This window comes from Symphodus melops (genome assembly GCF_947650265.1).
Source record: "Symphodus melops genome assembly, chromosome: 4".
In the NCBI taxonomy this organism is placed as follows: domain Eukaryota; kingdom Metazoa; phylum Chordata; class Actinopteri; order Labriformes; family Labridae; genus Symphodus; species Symphodus melops.
The window spans coordinates 19,944,301-19,968,490 of record NC_136694.1 but is presented as its reverse complement, the minus strand read 5'-3'; the positions used below and the strand labels follow the sequence as shown (position 1 = coordinate 19,968,490).

Genomic DNA, 24,190 nt, shown 5'->3' with positions numbered 1-24,190 from the left:
GTTTCCCACCCACAACCTGATGTAATATTTATCAGGAGGGATAGTCAGTCTTCATTAAACTCTTTCCTCCTGGTTTTCTGTTGTTTGTATCTTGCACTACTGCTGGGATGTGTCATGGAGTATTCTTCAAATGTCTCAGCAAAAAAAAATACAAGAACATGCACACGCACACGCACACACACACACACACTGCATGAACTTATCTGGGTGGAGCTGAATCAGCTGGTGTTTTTATAACCTCTGTTCTGCTTTCGTGAGCACAGGAACCAGAAAACACTGAGACTGAACACAATTTAAGACATCGCTTCTATATTTCAGTTTACAAGTAGCACATTTGAATGCATTGTCATAATGTGAGGAACAACAATGGGTGACAAATAGGAGAAGTCACTAATAAGCTCCCTGCTGCTTCTTAATGGAGAGGGGAGCGGCTGCGTATAGTCCAAACTACAGACCGGCTCTGTGTGTGTACCAGTGTGACTGATCCGAACCTGAATCTTAAAAATACAGACACACAGATCATTTGTGCTTCACTCTTTAAAATAATGTGATCAACAATTAAGATAAACAAAGATAAAAGTCTATTATTAAAAGTTCACGTTACACGTTACAAGTACATACATTGTAAATCTAACTGTTTGTTGTACACCGTGTGTGTGTGTGTATGTGTGTGTGTTTGATAAATGTGATGAGTGAGTGTGTTGGAAAGAAACACGATTGGCTCCCTCTCCCTGAGAGCTCTGTGATTGAACCAGCCCTCCTTCCTAATCACACATCATAACAACTCCTTTCGAGCCTGAAACCTGTCACCTCCACACGATAGGAATCCGTATTAGCATACATGTCTCACTGCCCACTTCTCTGCAGTCCAACCTTTATTTTTTTTCTTGCCCAACCATGTTTCCATGGCAACCCCATCCATTGAGAAGACCCACCATTTATGTGGTATCTCTCGTTGTAAGCTTGGAAATGACGCTTCACTTAAGAGGAGCCTTAAATATCTTTTAATGTTTGATGTGGTCACTCAGGAGCCATAACGCCGAGATTTTCTTTGAGATAAAACTGCAGCAATAATATTTTACACTGGAAACCCGAGAGGTCGACTGAAGTTATCGCTACTTTTGTTTCACTTCAAAAAGTAACTCATAAGTTGCAAAAACCCATTTCAGCTTCTTGATAGAGCAGACTGTCCAATAATAGCATTATTTTTTTCTGAAATATTTCTAAAGATTGCATTAGGGCGAGAGAAAGAAAATCAGCTCAGGCAAAAATCAATAAGAAAACTGTATAGAAATAAACTTGACAAAGAAAGTTAAGATATATACTGACTTATATATGAAACAACCAAGACACAAAGTGGTGTTAGAGCCTTGTTGATACTGTGTCATGTATTTGTTGGCAAGAAAGTGTATAAAGTGAAAATGGAAATGGGTGTGCCTACATAATGTATTTTTTCAGAATATATTGGTTTTAATAAAACAAATGTATTGATTTCATAACTAGTTCAATTATACTTGATGATAGATAGATAGATAGATAGATAGATAGATAGATAGATAGACAGACAGACAGACAGACAGACAGACAGACAGACAGACAGACAGACAGACAGACAGACAGATAGACAGATAGATAGATAGATAGATAGATAGATAGATAGATAGAAAATGAAATAGGCTGTATTCAATATTAAAGTTGTCATTCTCTTTTCATTTTATCCACTCAGGAAATATCAAACATGCTGCACCCCCAGAGAGTAGACTTGAAAGTGATCCGCCTGCAGACCCTGTAAACCTCTGCTTCTCTCTACTTCAACCAGCCGAGCCCCTCTTCCCGGTCCTGCCATGCTGACTGTAGTACTCTGCCCGAGGCCGTTGGGTGTCTCCATCCATTACTGGCCCCTCCACATGCTCCTGCTGGAGCTCCTCATACTGGGAGTCCTGCCCAGCATCTCCAGATTACCATCCACTGCCAAACGTGAGATCATCCTGGATGGAGACTTGGTGATTGGAGGTCTGTTCCCGGTGCACCACAAAGGTGATGGGACGGAGGACTGTGGTAAGATCAATGAGGAGAGAGGGATCCAGAGACTGGAAGCCATGTTACTTGCACTTGATGAGATTAATTCCAGCGATCGCATCCTCCCTGGCATCCAGCTGGGGGCCCACATCCTGGACACCTGCTCCAAGGACACATACGCTCTTGAGCAGTCTCTTGATTTTGTCCGGGCCTCACTCACCAAAGTGCACGATCCAGGCTTCATCTGCCCTGACGGCTCCAGACCGATCCAGAATGAGGTTCCCCTTGCCATCTCTGGGGTCATTGGGGGATCGTACAGTGATGTTTCCATTCAGGTAAACAAGGAGCTTCTTTTATGTCACAAGTATGTTGATTTGGTTGCATTTGTATTCAATAACTAAAGTGGCTGACAAGGGCAAACACACCACAAGGGTCCAGTAGATTTCCATTTGTGAAGAAATGGGATGCAAATTTAGAAATGATGTAAATACAATCACACACAAAAGTTCAATGCAATTGCAACAAAAGGAACGTGTTGTAAATGAAAGACATGCAGCAGAAGTCACAAATGCTCCACAAATATATTCACAGCAATGCAAAAAACCTCAAAATCTCAGAAAATATCTGCAATAGAGATACATTCCATATCAAAGTATCTAGTTAGATGTTCTCCAGGTCTATAAGAGGCTGTTATTAGAAGTGGATTTTGGTGAAATGTTTTATTTGAAGGAAAGGTTAAAGGTCCCATATTATGCTTTTTCTGGGCAAAAATTCAAAGTCTGTGGAAACACGGCTTCTCCTACCTCCTCCTGTTAGCAGTAGCAATAGCCGCAGGAAACACTTGGTCCCTAGCCCCCCTCATTGAAAATGTGTGGAGTGACATCACACGACAAAGAATTTCTGAGCGTCAGAAATACAGGCAGATGAGAGAGCCTTCATAGAGCTGCAGTAAACAATAGCCAAGCCAGCACCCCAGATATAAACATGTTTGAAGGCTGCTACAAAGAATGATTCGGGTCTAAATAGTTTGTTTTTCTTTGAACACACTGTTCAGGCAGTGAATTTTTTCAACATCACATGTGTTTTGATTGAATGAAGTTATGCATACATAGGGGCGTCGTAGTTGTTGTCTATAGGCTTAAGGCCCATTTATACAGTGTTTGGTTTGCCCCTGCTGGCTACCATGAGAGAAAACAGTGACACATGCAGCAGAGAGATGCCAGCATAATTCCACATTGCTTTAATCCAATGTTTGCACATGTTCTTTTTTTACTAAATAAAGTAAAAAGGGGGAAATGATCGGTGTCCCTGCATTCATCTACAGAAGTGTACCTTGCATTGTCACTGTTACATGTGATTAGGTTGTCTGCGGAAGAGATTCTGCCATGGCTAGGCTTAGTATCAACCTGGGATAAAGATGTTTGAACATTCAGTCATCCATCACTTTGTCAGAGAGTTCATTTCTGCCCTGCAAAGACAAGTGACCTTTCACACACAGATTAAAGGTTGCTGGAGGCAATGAATATGAGTAATTATCCAGTTTATTCAGATTACCCTCCCACTCCATAATTATCATGTTGTACTGGGTGTCAGTAGGGCTGTGTTTAGGTTTTGGTTACTTTTTTCACACATTTTTTGAACTCATATACCTTACACACACATGTTAAAGGTCCCATATTATGATTTTTCTGGTTTTATATGCTCTTTAGTGTGTTTTCCAGGTGTCTTGTGCATGTTTAGGCACACCTATTTGCAAAAATTCAAAGTCCGTGGAAACTTAACGTCCTGCATGGTAGCAGTAGCCGAACGAAACGCTCAGTCCTTACCCCCCCTCGTTGAAAATGTGTGGAGTGACATCACAAGACAAAGACATGATCCAAGTCCATTGGCTTGTTGTAACAAGCACAAGCTCCCCTTGGACTGTAGCATTCCCAATATGGTAAAAGGGACGGGACATGCAGTATCAGACAACAAAGCCAAACGACTGACCAATTACGAGAGAGCAGATCGGCGGACTCTCTTCAAACAAAATTTTTTTTTCAAAGATTAGCGATTGTGAACTTACTTTTAAGCCCTGAAGATAACTTTTATTAGCAAATTTGTCCATTGCTACATTTAATTATTTAGTCACAGAGATGCCCTTGCTTTCACATGATGTGTTCAAGGTGAGCTGCTGAATATTTGATGCTTGTATAAGGATAGTTAAGTGTCCTGAAAATCTGTAAGGGGGCTGCTGATTTATTAGACCTCACAAAATCAACTTTATTATTTTAAATCGCTGTTTGAAAGCTTAATATGATATTTTGATGTATGTTCTTTCTTTCTTGTTTAATTTTTTATTTTTTTTAAAACACAGTTTTTTTAAATTTTAGAAAAAGCATCTGCTTTCAAATTCAACACACTCACGCCTCACTACAGTTTATAATTGGCGGGTTTTACCACAATAATTTGATATCTCTGGGAAACTTTTTGACTCTTTGGACTCTCTTATTTTTTAGTTCCAATTTGATCCCTTTACAAACTTATCTAAACATAAAGAATTGCATAACGTAATCATTTAAAGGTGCACTATGGAGTTTAGGTATGGAAATGTGAAAGCTAGAGAAATGTACAGCTTGTGTGGTTTATGTTCATAACACTATACACAAACTGTCCAAACAAATAAATTGCTACATGAGAAGTTGTTGTAGTGGGCCCAGGACAGGGAAACTGTAACTCTCCTGGTAGCTTTTTAGCTCCATCGGTGTTCAGGGACCCATTTTTTCGTTTAAATAAAGTTTGTGTGTTTGGTTCAGAAAACATAGCATAGAATTGTTTCACTTCTCCAACTTTCTATTTGGTGTACCTTTAAATAAAACTCTCTATGGCAAAATGCTTCCATCATCTTTAAACTCATTCTCTTCTATCATAGCCCTCCTAAAACAACTCAGTGATGTTAAGTTGTTTATCTATTGTGATAGGAAAAGTCCCTGAAAGGTCACAGCTAACAAAAACATGTGCTGCATACAGTGGATACACATGACTAATGCTGCATTTCTACACGTGACAAACACTGAGCATAAACATTCTATAACACACGAATCTACTGATGGCTGAATTGTGTCTAATGAGTGTGCAGACATGTTGATGTCATCTCATCAGTGCTGTTAACGATGGCATTGTGAGTCATTAGTTGTAGGAAATGTGCAGCTGATGAATGAATTATAGTTTTAACGGTTTTAGATGTGTGCTGAAATAGTTTTCTCATCAGGATTGATTGTGCAGATGAAATGATTCAAACAGTTATAATGATTCCCAACAGACTTGTTGCTATGATGATTTTTTTTTCTTCAACATACTTTAAAATTCTAGTTTACACTTGATATATATATATATATATATATATATATATATATATATATATATATATATATATATATATATATAAAGACATATCTACAAGGAACTATGGAACATGCATTAATGGAGAGTAGTCAGAGTGAGGGGCTGCAAGTGAAGGACTGTCAGAGCAGTTGGAGGTTTGCTACCTTGCTCAAGGGCACCGTGACAAGGCTAAGTAAGTGACCTGACATCTCGACAGCATCCAGACAAATTTACATACTTTGGTCAGCATGTGGACTTGAACCAGTAACCCTTTAATTCCCAATCCAAGTCATCAGGGACTGAGCTACTGCCACCCTGTTTTAGCTCACTGAAACGAACATTTCATCAATTGAGTAAAATTTCAATTAATTGATAATGTGAAAAAAAAGAAAGAAAGAAAAATAGGCCACTATTTTAAACACAAGTCTCTTTTTTTTACCATTATCTAGTTGTCATTTCGTAACATCTTAACATTTTGTTAAATCTACTGGCTTCTCAAATGTGGTAAAAGCTGGACAGCACATTGACTGTTCAATACAAGGCTACAATCAGGAGACAACTAGCTGAAATGAAACTATAGACCCTGAAACATCTGGACTAGATCTGTCTAAAGGTTCCCCTGAATGACACTCATTTACATACTTAATCTCAATTTCATAATCTATGATAATCTGTAAAAAGGTAAAAGCAGCCAGTTGTATTTTGGATGTTTTGAACTGCAGTGTTCAAGCTGAGCTAACAATTTCCTGGCTTAAACTCTAGATAGCATTTGCAAGTGGCACTGATATGGTTAACTCTTCGAAACAAACAACAAACAAATGAAAAAAAAAAAAAAAAAGAAGGAAATATTCTAACATTTCAAACGTCAACCTTGCAACACTTTTCAGAAGTTTTGTTTGTCTTTGTACATGATCTGTAGTTGTTTTGTCTTTCTGTGTGGCTGGGATTCTCTTGTTAATCACATTTACTACAATCTAACTTTAGAGATTATGCCAGGAGTTTCAGTGGCATGTGCTACATGTCTACTTGATAGTGCTCAATAAAAAGTAAGGTAAAGTTAAGAGATGAGCAAAAAGAGTAGACATCCTCTTACCCTAGTGTGAGTCATTCTCAAGCCCCAATTACACTCAGGGCTTCTTTGCTGAGGATGAAAAGGATAATATGGATTTTCTTCTCCTGTAGTGATGCTCTGACAAAAGAACAGCATGTTTTTTACCAGCATCCTAAGGACAGTATGTGTGTGAGTGTGTACACAAAGCAGTGTCTCCCTGTAAATGAGCAACCTCACTGTTGCAGAGTTCTCAAAAGCCTCTTTGCTTTTGAGTGTTTTGTAGAATTTGAATATATACCTCTCCTGCCACAACCCCTCAACAGTCTCTTTGTTGGCGCCTTTAGTCAGAGCCTGGCCATTCTAATGAATCGAGCCGTGAGAGCTGGGACGAGCCCATGGTGGGTTCTTTTTTTTTTTTTTTTTTTTTGAGATGTCACTGTTTTACACAGCCTCTATTTATCCCAGAGGAGCACATTGTGGTGATAAAGAGCGTTATAAAACTGTGCAGGACAAGTGCCAGGGATGGCCCCGGGAAAGTCTGCTTTTCCCATCTGTGGGGTGCATCTCCAGAAACGTCATCACCTGCTTTCTGGAGAGAAGGCTGCTGCTGCCTGTGACATTGGCCAAGGATGAGATGTGGGAAAGACGGTGGGAGATAGGCCAGTTTCTCCTCAGCCTTAAAAAGGATTCCTTCATAATTAGCCCGGCAAAAATTTGGAAGCTTTCATCATCTTTGCACTGATTGTAGTTATCCTCGTTATGTCTCCTCACTCTTGAATTCATTACCATCTGGCCTGTAAGCTGTATAGAATCATCTATGAGAGATGACTCAGTCCTAACAGCCTACACACATTTTTACACTTTTTCACCCAGCAATACCCACGTGGAGACATAATCATGCAGAACAATGGAATCATATTGTGCTATTCCCACACTTTTCCTTCAACAAGTAAAATAAAAGTTAATAATAACATCAGATCCACACTGAAACTGTTGCACATCCTTAAATAACACATCTTTACTCATAACCCTTGCAGAAATGTTCAACACTCAGTCTCCTGTAAATTAAACACCTCTTATAGCAGCACTGTTTGAGCTGTTCTGCTTGCAGACGACACTTACCTCAAAATTAAACAGAAGTGGCTGAACACACATTCTTGACTCAAGTATTTCAGATGTTTGTTTTTTTAAGACTCTGGCCTGTAAAAGTAAAAGTTCTGACTCAATTTCTTTATTTCAGCGAAAGTACGGTGAAAATATATTCACTCTTTAAAGTAACAAGTTGCCCTCTAAAGGTCATTTCTTTGGCTGTTTCTGTACAAAAGTAAACTTTGCATTATCATTTCCAGATGTCAGACTTTAAAAGGTTCTTACTTTAATACAATAGAATAAAAAGAACATAATATAATCAAATAACATTACCTGCTCTACTGTGTAAATCAGTCGTTTGGGAGATGTCCCACTGCTCTGAATCTGCTCCGTCAAGTTTCCACCTCTTGTTTGATTCATTTTCTATATATTTAAATGCTGTTACATTTGGTGTGCATGATATGGATACTTTAGAAAGTGTCATTTGTATGTGGTATTGTCCGACCCGTTTGTCATAATTGCTGTTGAAGTTGGGGAGTGTATAGCTGCAATTATGCCAGATTTGAGTTAAAAAGCAGCATGTATTCCCAAAAGTCACCAGACAAAGGAATACTCAGGTGAAGTAAAAGAGCATACTGTATTTACTACTTTGAAATGATTTATCCTGATATGAATGAAACACTGAATCCATCTTGACTGTCACTAAAACTGTTGTTCTCTGCTGCAGCTCCTGGGACAGTCGTCAATGATTTGAGGTTATAAGAATTCATATCTGTCCTGTATACAGTATATTGATGTGTAATATCGTAGGCTTGCTGTGCTTTATTAAATCTGTTTTTTCGTGCAGAGCAACTGGAGAGGGCTCTGTCTTTATTGTATTCCTGTCTTCACAGAAGTCTTCTTCTTCTAGTGGAGAGAAAAAATCCTTCTTTGGTGTTAACTTCAAAACGGTCTTGTTTATCTTGTGATATTGTAGCTGAACCCAACAGCCCCCCCCCCCCTTTCACCCAACCCAACTCTCCCCCTTGTTTTCTCTCCAGGAGAGAATTATTATGTTATGTTATTTTTGAGCTGGATGTTTTAGCACATTCTGAAGAAACGACTCCGCTCCATAATTAGCACATCAGACTGTCATGTAGGGTAAAGGGAAACATGTAATGACTGGGATATTGGTTAGAGTCCGAATCCTCTCAGTCAATAATATCGCTTGTTTATCAATTCCCAGACTGTCTTCCCTTCATCTTGTCTATATATTTTTTTTTTCACACGGTGGGAATAATTGACCAGACTTTGCCCCGAACCCTTATAATGATATTAGTCATCAATATTTATTTTTGTATTGCACCAGTTCATGCTAAAATCAAGACACTTTGAAAAGGAGCAGTTAAAAGACCCTACTCTTCTCTATAACATATTGTCAAATGTATTTAGACAGGAGCAGTACACATCCATATCAATTACTCTAAAAACGACTTTACTTTTTTATTGTTCTGAAAACAAGCAGATGATAAATAGCAGAATGTCTCTCCTGGATGCCTCATTGTACTTGAGAAGTGGTTCAAAAGGTCTCTCTTGGTGAGCATCGTTTGCTGGTGGGAGGAAATAATAGAAGTAGTTTAATGTGAGGATTTGTTTTCTACTGAAAGAGCACATGCAAGCAGACCAACAAATGTTTCTTTCTGCAGCTCACAAGAGCTAATATTAAGTCCCAGCTCTTACCCACAGCCTAGAACACACAGAGTATGGTCTCATGTTTTTTTTGTTTTACATCCTGTAAACATTAGCTGGTCTGTATCTGATATTAGCTCAGGCTTTTAATATACGTCTGTCTGTGTGTTAATGTGTGAAGTTTCTTTTCCTGTAAGAATGAACAAGTACCTAGCCCTTCTTAACCTTCAAACAAAACATCAGTTAAGATCTCATCAAAACCAAAAATGATTTTTTTAAACTTTGACTTCTTGTCCATATCTTCAAATCATTACTTGATCACAATCCCACATTTGTGTCCGGAAACTAACAATTATATTTCACTTGGTTGACTTTGTTGTCTCTTCCCATTCATTATGTTAAGAGGTGCTTTTATTATATTGACTTTCGTCTGACGTTTGCAGTATGTGCCACCAATGACCAGTGAGGAGGGAGGTATGGGGTAGATGAGATGAGACCCAGAATTCATGTCACGAGAATCGTCAAAGTTTGGTCTTTGAGCACTTTGGTCAAGGCTTGGAAAAGATTGTGGTCTTTATTAAATGATGAGTCTTAAGTTGTTTATGAAACTGACTGAAATAGGTTCTGATGCGTCTTCATGACCCAGAAAAGCAAAGAAGACAACAAGCGACAAAAGTGATTATTTCTATATCGTGAAAGTTCAAGAAGGAAGACTTGTTTTTCTCTCTCATACATTTATTCAATTCTTTCATTCAACGTAGCCTGGTGATCATCTAAATTGGGCTGTACTCTTTCAGTAATAATCCAACTTGACTACTTGACCCTGCCATAACTTCTCTTAACCTGCCTCGATCAAATTTTAAAACCTGTTCTCTCTCTTCTGCAATCAGTTTGTCATTTCAGTGCGATGGCTGCGACCCTCCTCCACCCCAGTCTCCTCCAATCCTTCACAGCAGAGTTCAGATACAGCCTCAGATACTCCTCATCCCATCCTGTCTTCTTCTATCACCACTACCACCAGTGTGGAGACTCCATATCCCATTACCCATAAGAGTACATGAAACCGTCCCAATGAAGTCTAATCCCCAAAGACTTTGCACATTTACTTCCTAAATTGCTAAAAAAAAAATAATGGTTCATTCTTGATTAAGTCTCTCCTCATTGAAATGCTTGTAACCACTGCCACTGCGTAGGTGTCAGACGAGGTGAACAGCGTGCTAAAGAAACAGCTTTTTCAACATTTACAACTGCAAAGAGTCACTGTAAGTGATATGACTGACTATATGAAGGTAGCATGATAAGATTGTTCATCTTAAACCACCATTTAAAATGTTCAGGACAAGATAAGCAAAGAGATAAAAGAGAGAAAATGGCAGCATTTACATCAACAATCTTATTCTTCAAGGACTCAAAGTCACAATGTTAATTTTAGAAACTGCAAACAAACATCTGCACGGTGAAACTATGAGCTGTCTGTTGCAACAAAGCCTGAGTAGTGGATTTCAACATTTCAACACAACACTTCTGGCCAGTCACATAGCCAATCATAGATAATGTACATAGATATTTTGGGCTTGCATCTGGGGAGGCCATTGAGATTTCAAGGGGGGCCAATGCCAGCCCTGGTCATCCTTCTGGACACGACCCTGGTCAGAGGTCAAGCTCACTTTGACCTTACACCCTTCTTTTTTTATGAATGTGTTGTCTCACTTCGCGAAGACTTCTTGAATCCTAATGATGAACCAGAAATTCAAACGAAAACAATACATTCACTACTAACACCTCCCTAATAACATTGTTGCGATGAATGAACCAGGCAACTGGTTGCACAATATGTATGGAGAAGATTGATGAACTACAGTATAGTTATACAAATAAAAAACACATGTAAGCAATCGCTTCTTAAAGCATAAATCACAAAATAAAACTAGTAAAATGTTGTCTTCCCATGTTCCCCTATTCCCTGTTTAAGACTTGTTGGTGCCAGACTGAGTTGGGGTGTTCCAGGACCCAACGAAGCTTCTTTAAATCTAAAATAATCCTCATCAGCTGATGAACCGATGGGTGGCTCAACCAACAGTTATATGATAAAGCAGCATTTTTCTATGCATATCGTTATTATCTTGAAACTTCTATTTGAAAGAATCTGTCTTGGATGGAATCACAAGCCAGAAGAGTTTTGTATTCATATGTGGTTTGCCTTAAAATCAACTGAAGCCGTTTTCAACTATGCATTCCTGATAATTTCTCTTGAGGTTCAGGAGCACTGCCTCTGAAATCCTCCCAAGTAATGAAATCGTTATTTGTTTTTCTTCAATTCTTATATTTAATGGACAGTGCCTCTGTTTTTGAATAGTAATCTGTCATCACGACTCTGCTCTTTATCTGTATCTAATTTGCACATTGTAATTGTTGTTCTCTGTTAACATATTGATTGTAAACTGTTTCTTAATCATCTGTATTATGACGTGTGCTGCAGCCCTCTACGCCAGGTTACACGTGTGATCAATGGGTTAATTACCTCATTGAATAAAGGTTAAATAAAATGAATGTGCACATTATTTAGTATTGTTGCGGCAGTGTTGGAGAAAACAACGTGCACATTTCATAATCTTGCTGTCATTTCAATATGTCGGTATTTTGCTTTTATTAGCATTAGTTCTCTAAAGCGAACAGACTCAACAGTTGATACGAGTCATGTCGTCAACAACATGCCATGCTTGTCTGTTTAGTCCCGAGGTGGCGATGATTTATATTGAAGCATCATCTGTTGATACTATACCTCCTTGGTCTGCAAAGTTAACATGAGCTGCATCGGGGTCTCCAGTATTTGCAGCGTCGGGCTCTCTGGCAACTAATATGGTAGAAGTGTGTTTAGCTTGGTGCATCAGATCCATCAGATCAAAATTACTATTCTTGGTGGTAGTTTAAATTTTCCTTCCTGAACAGACTACAACTCACCACTACAATATTGTCATTTAACTGAAGCAGGGAAATATTATGTTGATATTTTCAAAAGCTCTCAAAAGAAAAAGAGAAAGCTCTAGACTGACTGATCATCAACAGCCTGTGTGTGTTTACTGCCCTTGAAATTCTTTCTCATAGGACACTACTGTACTGACGTTAGCGTAACCTGGCCCACTGAATTAGTGTCAATAAACCTTATTTGTTGATGTTATTGGCTATTTCACATAGCCTAAAGAAAACTGTCATCAGTGCTTTAAATGCTTCTGTAATTGAAACTGTGTTATTGCATTTAAAAAGTATCTAGATAGACGACTTGTTACTAAAAATCGCAGCTGCATTTCAGTAGCCATTACATGAGTAACGCATTAATGCACTGAAACAACTCCCTGAGAAACACTTTGAATAACCATTAATCACCTTGTACATTCTTTTATTCATTTAAAATGTTGGCATTAAAAGCAAATATCACATTCAGCAACTCAAAAACACAATACTAAACTGAGTTGCAATTTGCATTTTGTTCACATGTATTTCTGGACTTTTAGTAAGAGTAAGTACTGGTAAACTCCCCGTCCTTAGGTTTGGCTCTGCATGCCATCTACTGTATTTACTGTAGGGCGCAGCTTGACAGGGACCTCAGGGACACACACATGGACTTTCCTATGTTCAAAAAAAAATTCATGACAGACACATGAGTAAGAGGCTGCCTGCGTTCCAGCTGTCTCATATATTTCTTTAATGTCTCTGCTCTTTTGAAGGAACACTGGCCTGGAATACCACAATACTGCTTCACATATCGTGCAGCTTAAACACATCATGCCAAGCATTCAATTGAATATTTATGAGAGTGAATGGATAGATATCAATGTAAAGACCAATTGCTTCTCAGCGCTTACTTCATTCAATTTTCCTTGAGTCATTTTACTTCTTTCATAGCTGTCATATCACTCACTTCAACAGTCGAGGTTCCCAGGAGAGTATACTACAACAAAGTAGTACCCCATCATCTGATAATATATTTTAGGGAGATGACCAAACCTTGTCTTATAATATTATGAAGAAACAAAATGTAAAGTTTCAAGTTTTGGAAACTTGTGCAATTGAAATGTATTTACGCCAGAGCCACTGCTGTTGTTGTGCTCTTATCTGACTCGTCGGTGGAGAGAGTGAAGGGAAACCCACATGAGGACAAACAGACGGTTACTGTCACACACTCCAGTGCCGTCCTGAAAGGTGCGCTGTCAGGCTTCTCCTAGAATCTATTGATGAAGGCCAACTGCCTGTCTAAAAAATCCTGCATGAGGAAACCACCTTATTACCATGCAAGTGTGACTGACTGCCTGTGTGGCAACTTATATGTTTGCATGCTGCATACACAGTGCTATATATACCAGAGAATATGGATGAATCAATACACTAAGGGATCTCATCAAGGTCTCCATAGGTTCACAACAGGAAATCAAGTCTCTCAGTGGGTTCATATAATGAGACCTATATCCTACAGTAGAGAGAACTGCTGTTGGAAGTGCACTTGTCTGAATACATCATATCTACTCCATTAATCCCCTCAAGATCTTATAGTACGCCTACTTGAGTTTGTCTTTGGGGTGTTTAAACTACAGTTGATCGTTAAACAGGGATAATGTTGATTTCTGTGGAAAAACTGAATGCAAATGCATGAGCAAGTTGTCTCCTTTGTTTGTCTATTAGTCCATTAAGTTACATTCACAAATGCTTGAACTAAGAAATTGCGTCAAGTGGACTTAATAAAGCAAGGAATCATTTTCAAACTCTGTATGCTTTTTTTTAGAAACGCTTCTTAGTATCAAATGGCTATTTAATGTTGAGATTCAAACACTATTTGCAAAGACTAATCAAACAAAGTAAAGTAAACGTGGCTGGGTTTTTTTCGGGACACCCTGAAGATAACTTGTGCTGCTCTGTGTGAGTTATGCACTCCGTTCCTAACTGAGCTCAACTATCACCTCTATCTGGTCAATTCTTTTCTGTTAAAATATATTGACCTGATTGAAACAATGATGAAAGTTCAAGGGATCAACACTAAGGAGCCGTGATGCTATATAGTCCAAATTTTATATGATTTGATTAGCCAACAGCTTAAACTCAACCAAAGTGATGGATCAAACTGACACACTGGCATTGTCACCCTTGAGCCATGCCGCTGGCCTGACTAAAAATAGATTCTTGTTACATGTTCATGGCATGTACAGCTCTGTGGCTGTTTTTCAAATACAGTATTCACCTGAGATAAACAATTTACAGTAACAGAAAGGACCAATAGCTATGTGTATTGTGGTGAGATAGAGCAGAAAGAGAGGGTCATTGTTTCAATAGGACAAAGTGTGTGTAAGGAAGGTTCCAATTATATCCATAGGCATACTATTGTTTGGAAAGCCTGCAGGCATACAGGGATGCCAGAGGGAGGAGGTTGGCCAGTCATATTGAAGCTCATGGGAATTCACTAATCACCCCTGTGTCTCACGAGGAATCCTGCAAAATGACAAGTTTTGCCAGCTCTCTGTCATACTTATCTTGCTGTGTGGGAAAATAATTGCTTTAATACTCTGACACAATCATTTTAGCAGGCTTGGGTCCAGCATAGGTGCCTCACTGAGTTTTCCGTCAAACACTATCGTCCATGTTGGACCCAGCTCCACAAAACTATCATCTCCATCAGGAAATCAGTATGTTTGTCTTGGTTAGCTGGGCATCATGAAGACTGCCACAGGGGATTTTGAACGACTTGGCAGCATGGCTTTAACTTCTCTTCAGATAAAACAGCGAAACACAATCACAACACTCTCTGTATCTCTGTTGCTGGTGTTATCTGGCACAATGAAAGCATTTGTGACAGAATCTGGTGTGCATCCCAGCGTTTGAAATTGAGGAATATTAGATATTTGCTGCTGTCAATGCCAGCCTGTGTACTCCACCGAGCTGAAACAGCAGCTCTCCACTCTAAAGATCAACAAACTGATTCTTACATTGTGATTTAGTGTTTACGGTGTGTACACAACGGTGAGCATTGGACACATTTGAATATAATTACAGCATTTTAATCTATAACCAAAAATATGACCCCTAGATTTTGTAATCTTTCCTGATTAAAGTAGAGTATTTTGTTAAAAGAGTTATACAGTAATTCTCTAAACAGACTCTGATACTGAGTTAAATCATCTCAGGTTTCCATCATTTGGCCTTGCATCGCTATTAGAACAAATAGGTTCATCTCAGCCAATGTTACATGCATGTGTATGCTGACTGGTAACTATGATAGTGATAGCAAAGCCTTTTGCAGACTCCATTTATTGACTATCTGAAATATATCAGACAGAATGATTTATTCTTCTTCCTTTCTTCTGTCAAAGACGACTCAAACATAGAGCTGCACGAGGCTGATCCTCACATTCTGATGCATTTTGATGATGATTCCCCACAGGCTTTAATGGCCTCACCTATAGATCATGTGAATATCTACAGAGTAAGAAGCATTAATCATAAAAGTTGGGGGATTTGAAATTCATTATCTTAGGTTTTTTTAACAACATAATTTTTAGAACAGTTATGGTGGTTATTTTAACAATGGGAATGTTGAAACATTGATAATTGCTCCAATATTATTTAAACAAAATGGACAAAATCTCAATAATGTGTCAAATCCTCAGGCAATTATCACCAAATCTGCAGTTCACTTTAGCTGTATTTATACAGTATTTCAGCTTTATGGTTTGTTTTTCTTGCCTGCAAGGAAACTGTTTTGGACTACTGGCACACCTTGCTTGAGGTCTAATTATTTTTCTTATGAGTGTGAAGAGACCTACAGGGGAAAACGAGAGGGATTTGGTTGCCCAAACAACACAGAAAGAATGCTTATGTTTTCCATGTCTCGCAGGTGTAGGGAGTGCCAAGTGCCAGCACGTTTTCTACATTATCCTAACAGATATTTTTATATTAAAATCATGTCCCCTGCTAGTTTCAGCTGGGCTAAAAAAAAGCCAGTCATTAATATTTTTCTTTACATTTTTCCAGGTGGCCAATCTCCTGCGATTATTCCAGATCCCTCAGATAAGCTATGCTTCAACCAGTTCAAAGCTCAGCGATAAGACCCGCTATGACTACTTTGCCCGCACTGTTCCTCCGGACTTCTACCAGGCCAAGGCCATAGCTGAGATCCTGCGCTTCTTCAACTGGACCTACGTGTCAACAGTAGCGTCAGAGGGTGACTATGGTGAGACTGGAATTGATGCCTTCCAGCAGGAAGCCCGCACTCGCCAAATCTGCATCGCCACTTCAGCTAAAGTGAGCCGCTCCATGAACCGTCAGGGCTATGACAACGTGATCCGCTCTTTGCAGCAGAAGTCCAACGCAAAGGTGGTGATCCTGTTCACCCGCAGCGAAGACGCCCGTGAGCTGCTGGTTGCTGCTACTCGTATGAATGGCACCTTCACCTGGGTAGCCAGTGATGGATGGGGAGCGCAGGAGAGTGTGGTGAGAGGGAGTGAGGCTGCAGCAGACCGGGCTTTCACTATTGAATTAGCTTCCTACCCAATACGAGAATTTGAAGACTACTTCACCAAACTGAACCCCTACACCAACATGAGGAACCCCTGGTTTAAAGAGTTCTGGGAACACCGGTTTGGATGTAGCCTGCAGGAACCTGGCTGCAGTGAACACAGCCTAAGAGATGGAACTTTTGAGCAGGAGTCTAAGATCATGTTTGTGGTTAATGCTGTCTATGCCATGGCCTATGCTTTGCACAACATGAGGCAAGCTGTGTGCTCAAACACATCCAAGGTCTGCGATGCCATGAAACCAGGTAATGGCAAACGATTCTATAAAGAGTTCATCTTGAAGACCAAGTTTGAAGGTAAGTACATCAATGAATGATCTCTAATAGTAACTTTTATATGGCATTATCATAGCCTTAAGTAAACAATGCTTAATATGTTCTTCCAACCAGCTCCCTTCAGACCAGTAGACACAGAAAACATGGTGCGCTTTGACTCTTTCGGTGACAGCATCAGTCGCTATAACATCTTTCATTACCACCAAGAAGACGGGAAGTTCATCTACAAGAAAGTCGGCTACTGGGACCAGAATCTAACTCTAAATACATCCCTGGTACCTTGGCGAGGAGAAGTACCGCCCACCTCCCAGTGCAGCGACCCCTGCAGGAAGAATGAGGTGAAAAGTATGCAGCCTGGGGATGTTTGCTGCTGGATCTGTATCCCTTGTCAGCCCTACCAATACCTTCACGATGAGTTTACGTGCGCAGATTGCAGCTTTGGTCAGTGGCCCCTGGAGAACTTGACTGGCTGTTATGATCTGCCTGAAGAATATATCCGATGGGAGGATGCCTGGGCAATTGGGCCAGTCACCATCTCCTGTCTTGGTATTCTCTGCACTCTGTCAGTTATTGGCCTGTTCTTCAAGAACAATGAAACACCTGTTGTTAAAGCTAGCGGACGTGAACTCTCCTACATCCTTTTGTTGGGAGTGCTGATGTGCTACCTCATGACCTTTATCTACATCACCAAACCTTCCACCGTTGTTTGCACCCTTCGACGCCTCGGACTGGGCACCTCATTTGCAGTGTGCTACTCAGCTCTTTTGACCAAGACAAACCGAATCGCTCGAATCTTCAGTGGGGTAAAAGATGGAGCCCAACGGCCACGATTCATCAGCCCTGCCTCACAGGTAGCAATCTGCGGTGCTCTTATCTCATGCCAGCTGCTTGTTGCTGTTATCTGGCTGCTGGTGGAGGTGCCAGGGGTGAGAAAAGAGTTGAGCCCAGAGAGAAGAGATGTAGTCACCCTTAAGTGCAACAGCAAGGACTCCAGTATGCTCATGTCCCTCACCTACAACTGCATCCTCATCATCCTCTGCACTGTCTATGCCTTCAAGACACGGAAATGCCCTGAAAACTTCAATGAGGCCAAGTTCATCGGATTCACCATGTACACCACCTGCATCATCTGGCTCGCTTTCCAGCCCATCTTCTATGTCACTGCAAGTGACTACAGGGTAACTACCAGGAAAATACTATATAAAAAGTCAACTGCATAATGATAACTGATATTGATATTGAACTGTTCAAGTCCCCTGTTGAAGAATAACATAAACAAAGTCTATAAATGACTGTCCCGAGTGTGTTCAGCATTCCTGAAGAAAAAGGTGTCGCTTTAAGATTCTATTTGATCACTATTACCCAAACCCTTGAAAGAGCAAACTTTCCTTTTATCTTGGTTGAAGGATCTTTCAAGGCGAGAGCAGAGACAGATAGATCAAGCAGGAATATACAGATGCAAATAATTAATAACAGTCAACCTGATTCATTTAATCATAGTTTTACTAAATGATTAATTAATGGGATATATACATTCTTGCAATTTATTAGAGGTTTAGTCACACAATTCAAAAGCTAAATCACCCATAGAAGTCCTAGTAATACACAAACTGGTATAATGCTGCAGAGTTGCTGGGGGTTACGTTTTGCAGCCTTAAGCCTTTACACAGATTTAGCATTTAGCCTGCATTACTTAAAAAATGTTGTATAAATACTTTGGATCTGCATAGATTACCAAATATTTCAGACATTAGAATGCATAACTTTATTTTTTCAATGTCAAATTATATAGCTGCAAGGATAAATGCCTGTGCTCCTCCGTGTAGTTTAGAATAAGACAAAACAAGGGGCATAAAGCTGACAGACCATATCAATTATGAGTGTTGTTCCCTTAGGCATACTCAAGGGTACTGCCACAGTGTTTGGTTTGGGGTATTCAACAAGGCCTTTGTTGTACAAACAGATGGGGGCAGGTCCGAGATCACACAAGCTTTGTGTCATCATGAGCTACCTCCGGCTTTTCATGTCTGTAGTAATCACTATTTCTTGCATCCCAATGATGAAACCAAAAAACCTTCACCTTTCCTGATCGTCAGTGGGATGTACAAAATCAGCTGAACATTGTAGAATATGAGGCTTCATGCTGGAGAGGACACACTCACACTAATTGAATGAATAAGAGGTCTGGCACTGCAACAGAGACCTTGATGCTTTGGTTCCGTGTGACACCAATAATAATGGCTATGGGTTCTATCGCCACATTTCAAATTAAGGGTTGGACAGCACAGAAACATTCTAATAAGAGGCTCGCCTTGTTGCCCAGTGAATAATGAAGAATTCAGGATTCCACAGATGGAGCCTGCAAGTCTAAGGTGTCATTTATTTCAGTCTTTTTACTTACTGCATTTCTTCTTCTGATGAAAAGTTAACATTATAGCAATATTTTTTATGTATACACAGCTTTACAAAATAGATAGCGATAAAATATATGAAATGAACACAAAGAGAGTTACACAGCTGAAAAAGGTTGTAATCAAATCTTAGGCGCCCAGCATTACAAATCCTGTAAATGACTTTTGGCATGGGTCATTTTTAGCATTCCCTATGGACGTAGCATTTTATTGATCATGTCTTATAAATAAGTAGTTTGCTGATGAAAATCTCATCCTTCTTTTATAATTGATAGGTTTCTATTCTTAGAAATAACCTAATAGAATAATAAATAAAATCTCTGATTGTCTGCTGTTGTTGTTGTTGCTTTAGATGTCATGTAGATGCCTAGTATTGATTTCAGTTTGTTTCATTGCGGACTTAGACTCTGGTTTAAGTCTAAATGGTTTTGTTAAATGGTTTAACTGGTTTTGTGTGCTGTCCATTTTGAGTGTGTTATCACTCAGAAAGTAGGGCTTTCTATCCTGTTGTTGTTTGTATAAAGAGGTTAAACAGCTGCCAGAAATGCATCTTTAGGCCTGAGATAGATGTGTACCTGCAGATAAAAGACAGTTGAAGTAATATTAACAGCATTCTTGGTGATGTTTTCACCACTTGTTTCTTAAGCTTGAATGTGTGAGGACTCCTTATATTTCTGCTATGTTGTTGTTGTGAAATAGGTTTAGGAGGGATTTCACTTCATGCTGTGATTCTGCAAATAGAAGTTCCTAGACTGCAGGGGTGACCAGTGGGGTGGAAAGAGGTGGTTCTCAGGAAGATGACCCCAGCAGTCAGCTCATATTAGCAGCTGAAATATGACTAACAGAGACCGAGCTCTACAGGAGAGCCAGCTGAGCTTATTCCACATTCTTCTTCTTATCACACTCCTTCTCATGCACATACAGATATACCATTTGAATTGCTAACATACATAATTGAAAACTTTGTACATGCATAAATAATTCAGAATGGAGGGTGGAAATCCTGGAACAGCTACTCATAAAACATTTGGGCATTCTGAGTGTTTTCTTGAATGACTGTGAGATACAACTTAGGGCAAATTAAGAATATCTGGTATGTTTAAGAGTGACTGAAGACAATTAAAACACACAACCTGATACTGATTCATCTTGGTTCATTATACAGAAAACACAAAAATCTCCTTTGTGTTTTATAGTCACAAATGGACTATATGAGTATTGACTAATTTAAATTAAATCAAAACAAGAAAAATGATAAAATTTTAACAGTCCAGAAAAAAATCAATTAGCAAGTAGAGACCAACGAGATAGCAGGGATCATTAATTTATTACTAATGAAGGAAGATTAAGTTTCAGAACTGAGTGAATACAACATTGTGAGGTAAAGGGAGACCATTTAGACCCCCCCATTCAAAGCAAGGAATGATGAGAGGAAGAGGAGTCCAGGTGTTTTGTGGGCTGAAAGACATTTACATAATAAACGGAAGACATTTTTGCGAGAGGATTTTTTTTTTTCACAGAATGGACTGGTTTAAGGGTTTTGAGAACCTCAGATGGTGGGAAAAAGGAATTAATCTCGTTTAATCAGAGATCCTTGACTAATTTTAAGGAGAAAATGAAAAAAATAACAGTGAGAGGACAGTTTTAATCAAAGGCTGTAAGGTGCAGGAGTCTGTGTGTGCGTGCATGTGCATGTGTGTGCCAGGTGGTCTTTGATCAAACTTCATTCGTCCTTTTGAAGACAAAAGGAGAACATGTAAGTGCAGGCTGACATACTCATCTCTCTATCTGCCCCTCACAGGTGCAGACCACCACCATGTGTATCTCAGTCAGTCTGAGTGGCTCAGTGGTACTTGGTTGCCTCTTTGCCCCCAAAATTCACATCATCCTGTTTCAGCCCCAGAAAAATGTGGCCTCTCTCAGAGTCACGGCCAACCGTTTCAGCGCCACAGTGTCTGCTTCGGCCTCCGCCCCCAGCTCCAGCTACTCCAAAGGTACAAACATCCACTGGATCTCGTTTTCTTATTTCTCTTCACTTTACTGTTCATAATGCATGCACAAAGACATGTGTTACCATGTGTTTTTGACTGTACAATTTTATCAACATTTGTATAGATACCTGTTATAACACTACATTGATTATATTTTTCTACATTTAGTATACTGGTTACATTTATTATTTAAGGTTTATTTGATGTGGACATAGCAATTACATTGGACACACCAGATGCATTGATTTGAGTGTTTTGGCACTTAGACTAATTTGCAGCACTCGAATCAATGCATCTGGTATACTGTACGTTATTTGGTGAAACCAGTCTAAAAGCACCTGTCCAGGGTGTTCCCTGCTTCTCACCAAATGACGCTGTGATCTGCTCCAGCCACCCACAACCTTTAATGGGATAAGCTGGACGGATAATGACTTGGTGGATGGACTACACAGTGTGAGCAGAGAAACCAGAGAATAAAACATAGAATATACATTCTTGAGGCTGAGAAATTAAAATTCAGTCATTAAGTTCCTTTTCATGTTGACAAGTCTTATCTTAAGCTTTTTAATTAACTGCCAACTAATTCACAAAAATATCTCCATAAAAAAACACAAACAAAGTTTGCATAGTGCAAATAAGTGTCACTCTTACATTCTCAGAACTGTTAAGCACAAATATGCAAGCCTCGACTCTTTTTAAAGAGTTAAAGGATAAACACTCATGTAAATGTGATTGCTTTACTTGGACTAAATACATGTTAGTTACAATCACCAATGATTGTATCGTGAATGAGACTCTGATGGTGTTGCTCTGGTGGAAAGAGAATTCTGGGCTTTTATTGGAGTAGAAATATGACTCTATACAGTGCAAGTCCTGTGTTTAAAAATAAAACAAGGTAGAAGTGCATAAGTATTATTCAAACACAATCTCTTTGTTTTTTTTTGCTTCCAGCAAAGGTTTCTGGATTGTTCTTACAGATAAATTCATGTGTTAATAAAAATGTACGTCATTCTGGAGCCAGTTTTCAGTAGTTCAATCACTACAATGAAAAAATATTTTTATGTAGGGGTTCTTACTAGTAAAAGAGCTGTTAAATACAGTTGATGTATGCATAGTATTTAGTGGAGTAGATGAACAACAGTTATTTAACTCCCTGCAAGAGTTGTTTGGATGTTAACCGACATCAGATGAAACTGTGAAAGCAACAAGCACAGATGTGTCTGCTACCTTCCACATCCATAAACCTGTGGGTTTTATTATCTCTGGTTTACAGTTGTATTTTTCCACCAGTGAAAAAGTTCTGGCCTGGCTAACTTTGTTGTGTTTACTCTCCCAGGATCAGCCTCTAACTACGTGCCAGCAGTTTGTAATGGCCGCGAGGTGGTGGACTCGACAACATCCTCATTGTGAAAAAGGTTTTCTCTCAAAGCACAAGAGACCATCCCAATCATCAGTCATCCCTCCATGAAACAAAGTGGTTGTGCTGGAGCCCTCCTGCCATCCAACATGGCGCAGAGAGATAACTCTGTGTGTGTAGACTGAATGACAGCAGCAAAGCTAACTCTAACTGTGAAAAGCTAAACGGTGTTCCCACAGCGAGCAGTACTTTACCAATTGTAAAGCCTTTTTTGTATAGATTTAATATGCTGTGATCTCCTTGGTTTACAGATAGATGTGATTAAATGCACCGTGCCTTGTCCTAAAGAGTCTTGTTGTCAAATGGGTGCTTGTGAAGCAATCGTGTTAAACATAGCAAACAGCTGTTCTTATCTTGTCCTTACAGTGCTGTGATTATATCCAAATGTTGTAGACATTGACATTAAAAATAGGCTATGAAATAAATTAAGCCCTTTTGTTGAAATATGTGACTAATCATGTGATGAAAAGTAGGCAACTAGACCATATAAAGGACATGTGTGTAACGGTATAACAATGTGTGCTATTCTGTAATTCATGTAAATAAAATGTTTTTTATTATTAAAATATTAAATGCCAATGTGTTTGGGTTCATAACTGCCGTTCTTACAAATGAGCTGTTCAGATCCTTTAAGAGTTGGATTTTTCACAAAAATATAACTGGCCTGTGAGTGTCTTTTTTTCTAGTTGAATGCACTTCATTGGATTGTTCTTATTGTTTTCCATTTAAAAAAGAGACAACATAGAGTTTGTGTTACAGTAATTGGAAGCCAGCATGACTTCACTTCTGCTCTCATACACAGACTTGTCTTTGGCGTTCATGTTCAGCTCAAGCTATCTCTGTATTATTGTTATTATTATTATTATTATTATTAAGGTGAATGATGTGCCATCATTTATGTACAGTGCCTATAGAAATAATTAATCCAAGAGTCACTTCTAATCGTGAATACAGAGCGGAGATTTCTGATATTAAATGATTATAACAATCCACAAACGACCCGCCCACTGCTTGCCTGATCTGTTTTCATCAGTGAAATCAAGAAAACCTACAGAAGTTACAAATGAAATTTGTAACAGTAAAAGGGCAGAAGTTGTTTCCCTTTTTGAAATACATGGAACCGTATAATGAGCAGGTTTATGAGATGAATTCAGTTTTGGTACATCTGCTTAAAGGAAAAGGACACCTGCGATAAAACTTGACTAACAAACTGACGTGTCCTCTCGAAGAACTCAAAGTACAAACTTCCTTGTCCTTGCAGAGAGCAAGAGGTATTGTAATCGCTCATGTTAATATTACATCAGATAAAAGATTCTTGCTCTGTAATGTTGCTAATTTATCACTTTT

General features: G+C 39.1%; 1 protein-coding gene across 1 annotated transcript; it reads left to right on the top strand.

Annotated features, from left to right (window-relative positions):
- Positions 1 to 1,690: 1,690 nt before the first annotated feature.
- Positions 1,691 to 24,010, top strand: grm2b (glutamate receptor, metabotropic 2b). The gene is made up of 5 exons (XM_079341375.1): positions 1,691 to 2,354; positions 16,208 to 17,045; positions 17,139 to 18,202; positions 21,237 to 21,429; positions 22,763 to 24,010. Exons 1-5 carry the CDS (start codon positions 1,845 to 1,847, stop codon positions 22,834 to 22,836), a joined length of 2,679 nt encoding a protein of 892 aa, XP_079197501.1. The 5' UTR covers positions 1,691 to 1,844; the 3' UTR covers positions 22,837 to 24,010.
- The last annotated feature ends 180 nt before the right edge of the window (positions 24,011 to 24,190 follow it).

Coding starts and splice junctions, on each gene's coding strand:
- grm2b (XM_079341375.1), top strand. CDS start 1,845: ATGCTGACTGTAGTACTCTGCCCGAGGCCGTTGGGTGTCTCCATCCAT. Junction 2,355..16,207: donor ACAGTGATGTTTCCATTCAG/GTAAACAAGGAG, acceptor ACATTTTTCCAG/GTGGCCAATCTCCTGCGATT. Junction 17,046..17,138: donor CTTGAAGACCAAGTTTGAAG/GTAAGTACATCA, acceptor TCTTCCAACCAG/CTCCCTTCAGACCAGTAGAC.